This window comes from Gallus gallus, chromosome 1, assembly GCF_016699485.2.
Source record: "Gallus gallus isolate bGalGal1 chromosome 1, bGalGal1.mat.broiler.GRCg7b, whole genome shotgun sequence".
Classification (NCBI taxonomy): Eukaryota; Metazoa; Chordata; class Aves; order Galliformes; family Phasianidae; genus Gallus; species Gallus gallus.
The window spans coordinates 185800817-185814037 of record NC_052532.1 but is presented as its reverse complement, the minus strand read 5'-3'; the positions used below and the strand labels follow the sequence as shown (position 1 = coordinate 185814037).

At 36.7% G+C, this 13221-nt stretch overlaps 1 protein-coding gene across 10 annotated transcripts in view; it reads left to right on the top strand.

The window, feature by feature from the left end:
* Positions 1–13221, top strand: part of DEUP1 (deuterosome assembly protein 1) — a 73212-nt gene that overhangs the window by 32961 nt on the left and 27030 nt on the right. For 8 of the 10 annotated variants that reach the window (XM_040671935.2, XM_040671927.2, XM_040671933.2 and 5 more), the window contains 3 exons: positions 534–733; positions 6822–7122; positions 12921–13077. In XM_040671935.2, coding sequence (XP_040527869.1) covers positions 534–733; positions 6822–7122; positions 12921–13077 — 658 coding nt within the window. Of the gene's footprint in view, positions 1–533; positions 734–6821; positions 7123–12920; positions 13137–13221 lie in introns of those variants that run through there. The other 2 variants (XM_040671936.2, XM_040671931.2) reach the window with 1 other exon arrangement.

Here is a 13221-nt window from a genome sequence, read left to right as displayed (position 1 = left end):
AATCTGACTAAGAGGCAGGATTCAGTAACACAGGTGGAAAACACTGTGCTAATGTGGTTATACTGCTTCAGAAACTGAAGGTGATATATATTGACACAGATATGAAACTATGCCTGTAGACGTCCATTTAGCTAGAAATTAACTTACGTAATTTTTCTTGTTATTTTTGGTAGTCATTACTGAAGGGAGTAATCAAGTCTACAGCTATAGTCATGGTTGTTTTTATGTCATACATTCTACAATGCCATTAATGATGAATTCACAACAATAAGATTTTGCATGCCCTGTTCCCTGAGAAATTTTATTTGTTTTATTGTGTTATAGTGGCTGAAATCCCTTTTTTCACATTTATCTACAGTATTTTTTTCTGGAAGCAGTTCTTTTGGCTTGCTATGAGTGTTGCGTGATTATATGTGGTAGCTAGGTCTTTCTTTAGCATAGAACATTGTTTTGTGTTTGCTTGTTTAAAATACAAACACCCATTTATTGTGGAGAAAATGCTCATTGAGTAAGGGCTTTATCTCCTTTCACAGAGTATCGATTTATCTAACAAAAAACATGGAGATTTCACAGCTTCTATTCACAAACTCGAGCATGAGAATGCAAGATTACAAAACAGTCTTGTTAAAGGACAGAATCGCACAGAAACATTGATGCTGGGTGGCATGGATAAACATGGAGAAAAGGAGCACAGCTACCAAACCCACTCAAAGATGCAAGAAAAGGAAGAGAGGTAACATTTAGCTTGTACGCATATATGAAGTTTTCTGTAGGCTTTTTGGAAGCCAAACTCGTATGCATTTTTTTCTTTTCTGTTGACTCTGAACTCCCAAAAACCTAAATATCAGACCTACTTAGTATATTTGTGAGAATTTCCTCCTTTTTTCTGTGTGTGCGTGACTAACTGAACTTGATGATAACTGAAGTGCCAGAAATATTTCACTGTTATTTTGCTGTTTTTTACATGAAACAATTTAAGAACCTTTTAGTATGCTGCTTCAGTTATTCTTAGCTCCAGGTGTTGCAAAACAGGACAGAATGAATTTTTATTGCCAAATAAAAAAAAAAAAAAACAAGACAAGGAAAGGAAAGCACATACAAATCAACATGAGAAGTAAACTGCTCCACAGGAGGTTATCTTAATAAGCAGTTTGAACTACAGCTCCTGCTGAAAAGCTTTGTGTCCCACCAGTCTCATTTGTTGGAAGTTTCACTACGTGTATTTTAATGCCTCGCAAAGTTTTGGTGCTCTTCGGTGACCTGGTTTTGAGAAGAAACATTATTTCAGTTGCCCTGAATAAATTCTTATTACAGTAAGCCCCTTATTAGGGAAAAAATACCGTGTTTTAAGAATATTTAGGCTCACAGAAAACATGTTGTGGTGATCTCTTTCCTTCTTAGTTCCCTGTATTCAGTGGAACGCTGAAGGACCTTCAAATGTGTTATAATGATGACGCTGAAGTAATTAAAAAAAAAAAAAAGTTAACCTCTGCTATTTCATAGCGGCATTTTCTAATGCAGGAGATATAAATTAAATATTATAAATTAAATATTTTGATCGTTTGTAATGCAGAACTCATGCAGTAGCACTCATGTAAGACAGTTCTGCGATGTAAAGTTTAAATAATGCGGAGCTGGAGTTGTATGGATTAAGTTTTCAAAGTTGTATGTTCAGTCACTGACAAAACGTAGTGTGGTTTTCTTCTGTCTAACAGAAAAGCTCTGCATTATCTGTTGATACACATTCATCTAAATTTCCTTTTAAATACGAATTTTCACTAACAGGAAGTAGTATTCATTATCAATAAATATATATACATAAGTATCTATATACATGTGTATATATGTATATATGCACATACACAGAGATATATATGGCAGATATAGCCGTTTTCCTCCTAAACTTCAAATGATGTTGATGGCTCTGCTAAATGAAAGATTCCCAAACCAAAATACAGATTACTATGCAACTGTAGGTCTCTATTTCACCAAAATTGGACAGCGCAACTTTTGTCTGTGCCTCCACTCTTCTGAAGTCAGTAAAAGTAAGTTTTTCCTATTCCCATTCTAACTACACTTAACGTACAAGAGGAACTGTGAGTCATAGAATTTTGTGAAATCATGGAATTCATAAATTTAAGTGTAACAAACAATGGAGCTGTGCAGGTAATGTGCAGGGTCTTGATTTCACAGCCATTGAAGACTGATGTTAAACCTGAACAGGGAAGGAGAAACCTTCCAACAGCAGAGATCTCAACCACCCCTGCTGAACACAGTTTAAATTACGACTAAATTAATCTGATGAAGCAGACAGATTGAGCCTGCTTTTCAGGTTCTAAAATGTGCACTAATTCTTAAAGCTATTTAGTTAAGTAAATGCATATACAGATCTTTTTAAATGTACAAATTCCACATGCTGTGCATATAAGCATCAGTCAGTCCATCTTTTTAAGATTTGGCCCTCCATGTAGTGTTAGTTCTCTGTGCCCCAGATGGGGAACTACCTCAAGATTTTCTCAGTAAACAAAACATGAATGTTCAGCCATCTATCGTGTTCACATAAAGCAAGCAATTGTTGTTTCAGTTTAACTCTGGGGTATGTTTTATTGCATTGTGAGCATAAACCATGTTAATTTTGTTTTAATTTGCAGTTCTGTTTCCATGGTAATTATGGCACTGGGAAGGGCAAAATACTTTTTTTTACAGAGTAAAAAAAGTAGAAAATGCAGTTTTTGTGCAGGGTGGGGAGGCTGCATTTTAAATGGTGGTTTTCAGAAGCTGTACTTTTTGTTTGCCCTGTGTGCATTCTGAAACCTCAGAATATTTGCACAATGGGCAAAAATGTTTTTCTCTCACAATCAGTATGAGAATCTCAGTCACTAGCTGGACAGGAGAGCTCTACAGAAAATACAGAAAATTTCAAGAAGTTACAGTGACTGTTTAGTAAGAGGCATTTATGTCCTTGAGTGCACACTGAAATTCTACATATCAAGAAGTAACACATGGAGAAGTGTCATCTTTTTGTTAAAAAAGACAGGAGCCACATCCTACCTATAACCACCTTAATTTATTACTATTCTCATAAGATGACTGTTGGCCTTAATTGACATTGAAATAAGCTTTCCCTATTCCCAAAGTTTTAATCTCTTCTTTATACCTTCTCCACATACAGTTAATTTAAATGTTTTCATGATTGAAGATGACTTTCACTGATGAAGCCAATGTGCTTAGCCTGCTTCTTCAGAAATTAAAGCATGCATGTGAGTTCCCGTAAGAAGTTACTATAAACACATACACAAATTAGGTGATTGCTCAAGCCAAAGTGCACTTTCATCACGTGGCAAAAGTGAAAGGACTAATCTCTATTAAGACTGAAAACCTGACTGAAAAACACAGCTGGATCTTAAAGGATCTTAAAGGATCTTCATTATCTGTTGTAAGAAAGTTTTCGCTGCCTTGTGGAGTTCTCACATCTTTCATCATACCCTATATCATACACTATATCAATTACCCATCATACTCTATATCAGTTACTGCAGTGGATTAACCGGAAGCAGAAAAAAATATTTTCAGAGAAATACTTTCTATCAATTTTTAAAAATCAAGTTAATTAAGTTTTATTTGCAAGGTCAAAGTAATACAACTGATTCTGCAGATATTTGGTCATTAAAGGTCCATTGTTCTCTTTCTCGGGGAGAGGTATGTCAGCCAGTACAAACTGTGTGAGGAATTTGTTTAGCATCACTGAAGTCATTGATCTCATAGGGACCAGGCTGATTTTATATATGGGTGTGTGTGTGGAAAAACCTATTCTGTCTAAAATTCTCTTTGTGAGGACATTCTTCTTTCACTTCTCGTCCCATGTGTCTCCATGCCAACAGTAATATTGTTTTTGTCAAGTACGTGTACGTGTTAAATACTCCATAAACCCACTAAAAGCACTTACTACACTGCAGTTGGAGTGATTTTGCATTGCCAGCTTTAACAAATGGCCTATTTCTTTTTCACAAACATGCGGAGATTTGCCTACCTTTACATTTGTATTCAAACTGGAACTCTGGTTTCAGATGTTATTTTGCACCGACCTGACAAATTTAAGCCTCAACTGTGAAATTTGTTTCAAGTGAAGGCATGGGATCCATATCAAAGCACCTAAATGTAGGTGGCATGTTTCTCCAAGATAGCAAGCAGCCCCAGCAATCATATAGATTACAGCAGAAAGTGGAGTTCCTTTAAATAATCGGTGGTTCTGGGGGGTGAGTGGGGAGGAGATGTCTTTTCACTGTGTGAAAGATACCATAACTGTAGGCACCCAAGTCTGACAGTTCTGCTCTTACTGAAGTAAGCTGTAACATAACTGTAATAACTGTTATTGAACACGTAGCAAACCAGTTCTGGAGGAAGAAAAAAGAACACGGATCACATAGACTTTACTGTGGGTTTACAGAGTTCCAAAAAGGTCGCAACGCAAAATGGGAAACAAAAATAAAACAAACCCTGTGGTTTTATTACTCACAGCATCTATCTTCAGCTGTGTTTTTTCACTGTGCCCTTCATAAGAATAAGAAACAGAATGGATTTTAAAATAGGCAAAAAAATATATAAATTATTCTCCCACGCCCTGAAAAGCAGAAGTATATTTATTTTCATGGAAAGGATGAAAGAAAGGAGAACATTGTGCCACCAGAATGATTTTAGGTGATCTGGAAAACTGGAGGATTTGGTAAATATTCTCAGGGAGTTTTATCTTTGAATATATAAAAAAAATATATAGTAGCATACTTAAAATGTGCTATCCTATAGCATTCAGAGTGTCTCGGCTCTTGTGAGGCCCCATCTGGAGAACTGTGTGCAGGCCTGGGGCCCCCCATACAGGAAGGATGTTCTTGGAGCGGGTCCAGAGGAGGGCCACTAAGATGATCAGAGGGCTGGAGCACCTCTCCTGTGAGGAAAGGTTGAGGGAACTGCGATTGTTTAGCTTGGAGAAGAGAAGGCTCCAGGGAGACCTCATTGCGGCTTTCCAGTACTTGAAGGGAGCGTATAAACAGGAGCAGTATGACTGTTCATAAGGGTGGATAGTGATAGAACAAGGGGAAATGGTCTTAAACTGAGACAGACGAGGTATAGATTAGATATTAGGAGGAAGTTTTTCACCCAGAGGATGGTGACGCACTGGAACAGGTTGCCCAAGGAGGTTGTGGATGCCCCATCCCTGAAGGCATTCAAGGCCAGGCTGGATGTGGCTCTGGGCAGCCTGGTGTGGTGGTTGGCGACCCTGCACATTGCAGGGGGTTTGAAACTAGATGATCATTGTGGTCCTTTTCAACCCAGACCATTCTATGATTCTATAATCTTAGTCACTACTACTTTATAATCAAATAAAAGTACATTCTTCCTTAGTTCTCACAGTTTCACGTTTAAGGCCCAGTGTGCTTATGGATAAGCAGGGTTCATTAAGATTGCACAGCCACCCTCTCCCAGAATTGAATGTTTAAACTGATGTTAGAAAATGATGGTGTGAACTTTCTACAGACAGCACTGCCCTTTCACTGTGCTTGGCAAATTCTTCCTTTTCTATTAGAAATAAAAGCAGGATGTAGCAGCAGTGCATATCCTTAGATATTCATAATAGTTGTATTTCAGTGGTACAGATCTTGATCTTTAAAAACTTTTGAAGATACATTTCAAGTTTGTGAAGTGTTTTAGAATCTTTTCAATGATAGGATCATTTCAAACAGCGGTCATGTTTAAGTATAGTGTTTGCGTCCCAAGAGTGAAATTTCTCTTATTTTCATGAGGACAGAGCTCAGTACAGTGGCATTTTCTAGTATTGCCAGGAATATTGTAGCAGAAATGTAATATAATGTGAAATAATTGTTTTTTTTTTCATGTTCTGGTATATCATACAAGTAAAGATGCAATTGAAAATTAGTCTAATTCAGCAGACATCTGGGGAAGATCGTCTCAAAATTTTCTGCTCTTTAATCAGTGTGGTTTCAGAATTATTCAGTTATCTGTCAGGAGAAGATATTTCAAATGGAAAGCAAAGAGTTTGCTTATTTTTGAGTTGCAATTAACCATAAAAGTGTTTGCTTGACAGAACTACAAATGAATACAAATGCGTGCCTTTACGTCCATTTTACATCCCCTGCAAGCAGGATAAAAGAGTTACAGAATATCATAATAAAGGGCTTAAAATTCTTTTGTAAGATTGAAAGTTTCCCTTGTTATGAAAGCATGTTCTTGTGCACCTAAAAAAATGTATACATATGGATATAAATTAATGTTGCAGTAAAGAGGCAGCTGGTTTCCTATACTAGCTTTTTAATTTAATTGAGTAAAAAATTTATTCTAACTACTCAAACATAATTGTTTACATTTATATTAGATCAAAATTGACTAACTATCCAGATAACAAATAACAGGTTACATTTCCCATCTCACTTATACTTTAATGTTTTATTCTTAGTATTTGTGTGGCTAATTTCAGTTTCTTTCCCATCATACTGAAGCAAGTTTGTGGTTTAGATCTTATCCTGCAAAATTATATGGCAAGGTTACTCAGCTTAAGGTGCAATTAAAAAGTTTAAATCAGAGTGATTTAAGTGGGAGCTGAAGCAAAGTATGCACCCTCAGACATTCACTTCGCTGGAAGGCTGATAAACTTCTGCAGGTATGCCCATAATTTGATGTGTGAAACAGTTTGAACAGCTGAGTAATCAGAATTTCACAAACGAACAAAAAACCATGGTTTTGCTGTGATAGCTTCCAGTTTTAACTGCTCTTCATATTTTGATTTTGAATTTTTGTTGCTATTTTAGAACTTTCCAAAATGAAGATGAAAGGCATATGAAACTTCAACAGACTGCTATATTCACAGCCAGTGGATACCATAGAAACTGTAGTCCTACTTCACATGGCCAAGGTGATATCATTGGTTCCAAAAGTGATCGCGCTTTATCTTATCACAAACTTGACAGAGGTCGTCAAATGGAACTAGATGATAAATCTCCATCCCCACCAACAGAATATCCTTTGTGTTTTGGTGGACTGTTTCCTGAAAAAGGCAGAACGGGCACTTTATTAAGTCATGCTTACGATGCAGAAGAAAGCAAATTATCAGTAAGTAACTGTTTTTCTATATTCTCAAAGATCCTTCTGTGAACCAGATGCAATCTTGGAGGAGCCAAAAATTAGATTACCTCAGTTGTCATTATTATTTACTCAATGCCAGCCCAGCAAAAATGAAAAAACCTTATCCTAACATAACTGCAATTTTTCTGAATGTTAGACATCCCCTACTGGGCCATATTCTGTCCATTAACAGTGACGATAATTACCTGCCATTATGTGACTGCAGGACAGACTTCTACATTTTAGCTCATTGCCTTCTGTATGGGAGTACTCTGCTTCATATTCCCTTCTGCAGGGGTACTGTGCAGTAAGTCCATTTCCATAATACCTGCAAACTTACACCTTACATGCTGTTAGACTAATCGGGTTTCTACAGCATTTGATTGATGGATGAAAGTAGAAGAACTGCAATAACTGTTTTCCATGTGTGAGCTGTTGTATTCAGAAAGGAACAGAAATGATAACTGCTGTAATCCTTATTTTTCTTGAAATGAAAGAGTAATAATGCAAAATTCTTTCTTTCAGTCTTCACGGGATGCAGATCTTCATAGGGTGCAGATTAGCAAAATCCATGAGAAGTGGAATACATCTCAGTTTTTTAATGGCAAATTCTTAAGAAAAGCTTTCCAGAATTCTTTGAATTTTATACTCTTCCTTAGTATCTTTTATTCTTCCTTAGGCATCCACTACAGGCCACTAGTTTTTTCCACTTGAAAATTCAGCACTCATTTTCCAGATCTCAAACTGTGATCACATCAAATTTTAATAGAACTAACAAGTTACTGAGGAATGGACTATAGCCATCTTTCTGTCCAACTGTGATATATGCTTCTTTGTACCCAGGAGATCCTGAATTGTGTGTGGCTGAGTCCCCTCAAGAGAAGGAAATGAAAGACTGTAATTCAGCATTTACTGGGAAGAACCAGTAGGCAATATTCTTGCCGTTTCATATAGTAATTAGGGTGGAAGAGGCATCATGACGCTAAGTCATCTTAAATCAGGTTCCAGTGACCATACTCCAGTTCTGCTGTTCACTTCAGAAAAGTGCACACACCCTTTGCTGTCAACTACCTGGCTGCTGGAATCTCACTGCAGGTAGGCAGCAGCTCAGTGATGGCCTGCCTGAGAAACAGGTACTTCACAAGCAGCCCTTCACTGCTTGTGGTCCCAGCAGCTATGTGCCAGTAGTCAGAGAACAGGGAGGGAACCACACAGTCCTGAGTGTTTTACCTCACTTCCATTTTTATTTTCTTATGTTTCATACAAATGTTAAGTATATAGCTTTTAGTTTCTCATGGCTTGGAAGTTTTCCTCTTTAAATTGCAAGCAGCAAAAAGAATTGTTTGGACTTTCTCAGGAAAGTCTGATAAACACCAATCCTCATCCTCTGTTCTATCAGAAGTGTCAGAGACAGCAGGGCACAAAGCTTCTGTTTCCAGACAGACCGTGGATACTGCCCATTCTGACACAGTTTTGCAATCTACAGGGAAACTATTTCGCAGCTGGCACTCAGGACAGGGTTGATTCCAAGACAATTGACTAGATAATGAGAAAAACACTTGCCAGACGATGTGTGGGCAAGGTACAAATTAAACTTTAAGTAAGGGATATTTCTCATACAGAGTTTTATGTCCAAATCAGAGGGATCAAAACAGGTAAAAGTTCAGAAGATCAACAAAATTAAATTATCATTCAGACTGACTGGTACTACAGTAGTCTACTACAGACTACTGTCTGTTACTCTAGAGTTGTGTTTGAATGGCAAGCCACTGCATGATGAAACAAAGGAAAAAATACAGCGTATTGTAAATCAGAGTTCTGTGGCAGATTTTTCAGAATTGATGTTTCATGTTAATCAGATCCCCAGTATATTCAAAATTTCTTCTGAAGAAGAATATTGTAGCACTAATTGAAAACATCAGAACAGGAGGTGATGTTCTGAAACCTACAAAAATTACTCTTTTAGTGTTTAGAGAGAAAATAGTCTCTCAGGCTTTTGACAAAGACCTATATCTCCTCTCCCACTAGAGAATCTTTGAACAATCTTAATGAATAGTCACTGTCCTTTCACATTCCTACTTAGAGGTTACAGAGTACCACTTCTGCCTTTAAACTAGAATGCTCTGCTAGAATTCACTGAAAATTTCCAGAAACTCAGAATTTCTTGTTTCAGGGCTTTCTAAATGGAAATAGATTCTCTTTGCCTGAATAGTACCTTAGGGTGTGTTCTCTGGAAATGAACAACTTCACAAAATGGCCACTTGAACCATTCCCAGTCTCTGGGAAGACAATTCAGTAGAACAGTCCAATATTCAGCATCAAGGCTAATATTTCTCATTTAAAAAGCAAACAAACAAACAAACAAACAAAACCACCATGAAAGGGAAAAAATATCTAATAAGTTTATTTACAGTTTCCGAATAGTCCATTTTACATAATTTCTCTCTATTAGCCAGAGCAAGCTGTTCTGTGCATTGTGCTTTCCAATCTGGATCTTTAACTTTAGTCACAAATACTTCATCGTGTTTCTCTTGGTGAACATACATCATGTGTTCTCGCTTTCAAGACTTGGTATAAGACAAGGAAGTCTGTAGCATTAGGAAAATTTCTAACTTTTGAACAAATTACTTTTGAATAAATTGAATTGAAAGGTATGGAAATTTTAGCATAGGACATCATTAGGAATGATTTTGACCGTCTTGATCCTACAGTGGTTCATGCCTCTCACTCTTTTTAGGTGTGTAGATGCTTGAGTATTTAGGTCCTCCAAACGCCTTCCTCGGTGGCTTGATGATATCCTAGGCATCTTGATTTTTATTTTTATATATGAGCAGAAGCACATTTTTCTTAGAAGACAGGCATCTCTACCTGCTGTCTAAGGTGTATTACAGTGTAGGGTTGGAGGGAACTAGCCCAAGAGGCCCCCAGATTTAGCCACAGTGAGGCTAAAATTAGCCAGACCAATTCCTAGGCTTCTTGTTATAAGAACTTTCCTGGGAAGCTGAAGGGACTAAACATGAGAAGACTCTAGAAGCATGATTTAACTACTAAATGTTAGACTATCCCAAATGTTATTGCTTTCATCTACCCTGCTTAATGAGCAGCAAGGGCAAGAAAACGATTAACTCTAGGCACATTTATTAGGCACTCTGTGAGTGTGAATAGACCTGGCTTACTGGAGTGCTTCTGCCGAGCAATCCAGTTAACTCACTTTGAGTTTTTCTTGTCTAAGGAAATGATGTATTTAACACGTCACATGTGGAGATTCACATCTTTATCAACTTTTGCTTCATTGACAGCAAACCATGAGGCAAAAAGGTGATTCTCATTACTGGTCTACACCAAGGAAATATGGGGTCAGCTGACACATGAGTAATGAAAAAGCAGAGTCCTTGTTGCCTGACTACCCAAAAAGTTAGGTCGAAATCTTACCAATGATCCCATTTCTGTGCAGCTTACGGTTAGAAAACCGAAAGACAAAAAAAGAAGTGTTATCTGAGGAAAACAAATTCAAAACCAAAGACTATGAGTCTCTCCTGACACATGGGTTAAAGTGATTTCTGTATGGCTTTCCTTCCTCAGGCACAGAAAATAAAGATAATACAGAACAGAGTGAAAGAACAGATCAGAGCCTTGGAAAGCAAAGCTTACTTGCTAACAAGAAATTTTGCCTTTTAGACCTGTTTATATACAACCTTCTCTCAAAGTGCATAAAAGCAGTGCATTAGGGACCTATCTAAAATGATAGTCAGCAATGTCTTACCCTCAGGATACGAAGGTGTAAGGAATCATCATCTGCTTGTTCTGAGTGATAAACATTCTCCCCTCAACACTGAGTAAATTCAGAAATGTCTCATTTGGGGTTTACATTGTGTTTCAAGAAAACACATCAAAGTAAGTATCAATTGAAGATTTCTCAAGGAAATATTGATAGGACCTAGCCCATGAGAGTAGGAGAAAGAATGTACATGAGTCCATGGTATTCAAATTCTCAGGGAAAACTCCTTGGACAAAAATCATGTCAATCTGTGAGTGGGAAATCATGTAAATGCATATAAGGAAACAAGTGATATAAGGTGATTTTCCTCCAGAGTTTCTCAGGCACTGGAAGATCAGTGCTTGTGCAGGGATTAATAGAAGAATGTTGTGGAACAAGGAGATTCAATACCTCTAGGTTCTTCTCTCCTATGTAGCAAATTATCTCACTTTCTTCCCCACCCTGTTAAAATACCACTTTGGAGGCACTAGGAATAGGAAAATTCTGCTTTATCTGTGAATTTCATTTGAGAAACTACGCATGTCCAGAAAGCCTGGCTCAATCTAGAAGGGTGGTATTACATCCAGAATTTATTTCTGACCATCCTTTACTTGCTGTAGTTTGAAAAGTAAAGGGGTTTCCTTTAGGAAATTCCTAAACTTCATATCAAGGTCTGCTGCAAACAGTTTGAATGAATAGAACAGTGCTTTAAAGTGTTTCTGTATTACATAGTTAGTGTCTTTTGGCCTGAAAAGCTGCTAAAGAACAGATTTAAACCAAGCTGAAAGCAAAGACTGAATCTGCTTATAATTGCTGCACAAATAGGGAATATGTCATTCTGATACACTGGATCTTAGAATAAAAATGTGCAGGTATAATAGAACTGACATTTTCCACAAAATATTTGGATATTGAAATCATTTGGAGCCATTCCTATCTGATGTATTGACAGATAAACTCTCCATTTTACATTCTAGGAAAAACAAAACCAGACATTCTAGACTAATACTTCTATCAGTTACTAAAATATTTTTTTATATACAGTTGAATTAGGATAATAAATTTTTAATAATCTTTCTCAATACATAGCAATATAAAGACAGAAAATTACCTTCCTCTTAGTCAGTATTACAGTAAAAGCTTTTTTGAGTTAACTGTTAAAAATGCATGTCATAAAGTTGTAATTATCTAGACAAATAAACACTGAAGTTATTTAAAGCAGCATGATTTCATTTGATAAAGAGGTTTTTTTTTTTTTTTATGAAGACATTCCAATGAACAGATCTTAAATATTAGCAAAAAGAATTAACAAAAATTGCTTCTTACATATTTAGAACTGATTCCAGCTTCCAGCAAAGACTTATTCATGCCCTTTCCTAAGTTCCATGACAACCATTTTAAAACTGATTTTCTTATGTTATATGCTTCAGTCTGCTAAGTCCCCATTACATGGAAAAAAGATTTTTCGGTGACCTACTCAAAGTTTGGTACATCCCCCAAAATATCAGGCCTTGATGTTGATAGCACTGAAATGAGAACAGATTTTCTTCCTTTCCTAAGAAAATATCTCATGAGATGGAAGAGAGTCAAGAGAGAAAATTACAGGAGGCAATCAGCAGTACCCACCACAAGTTACATTCTGTAGTTCCAAAGAACAAGTTATTGTCCTCTGTCTATTGGTCTAAATTGCACAAGTGACTGATGTGACCTTTAGCTGATCCAAACTTCGGAGGTTCTGAAGCAGCTTAATTCTGTCTAACAGGATATTTACATTTTCAGTGAAAAATCCACATCCTAATTTTGTGAATGAATGTCAGAGGTGTTTAAACGTATTCAGATTATGTTACTTAGGCACCTGAATACATTTTAAAATACACGTTCAAAGTTGTGGTTTTCTGGAGAGAGAGGAAGAATTAGAGGGTTATTAGCTGCTCTATGTACAGATGTTTTAAGTTTAAAAATTGATAATGCAAGCATGTTGTTGTACTTGCTGTTTTTTAATAACCACCTCTTTCTATGCATGTTGTAGTCTTCTCCTGAGACATCCTTCCTTGCAACAACAGAAAAGTTCCTTCAAGAGGAAGAGAAACACACCAAAGAGTTTGAAGAACGTTTAAATTCACATCTTGAAGAACTGCAAAGACTTTCTGAAAACACTCTTAAAAAATACACCGGGCTACAGCAAAGTAAGCATACTTAAGCCAGTCACACAACTAAGAAAATAAAACCAAGTTTAATCACTCAAGAGTTTCTTAAAACTAAATTCTGCAACTAAGTTCATAATGTCTTTACATGTCTTTACATTAATGTCTTCTTGCACATTGCAAGAA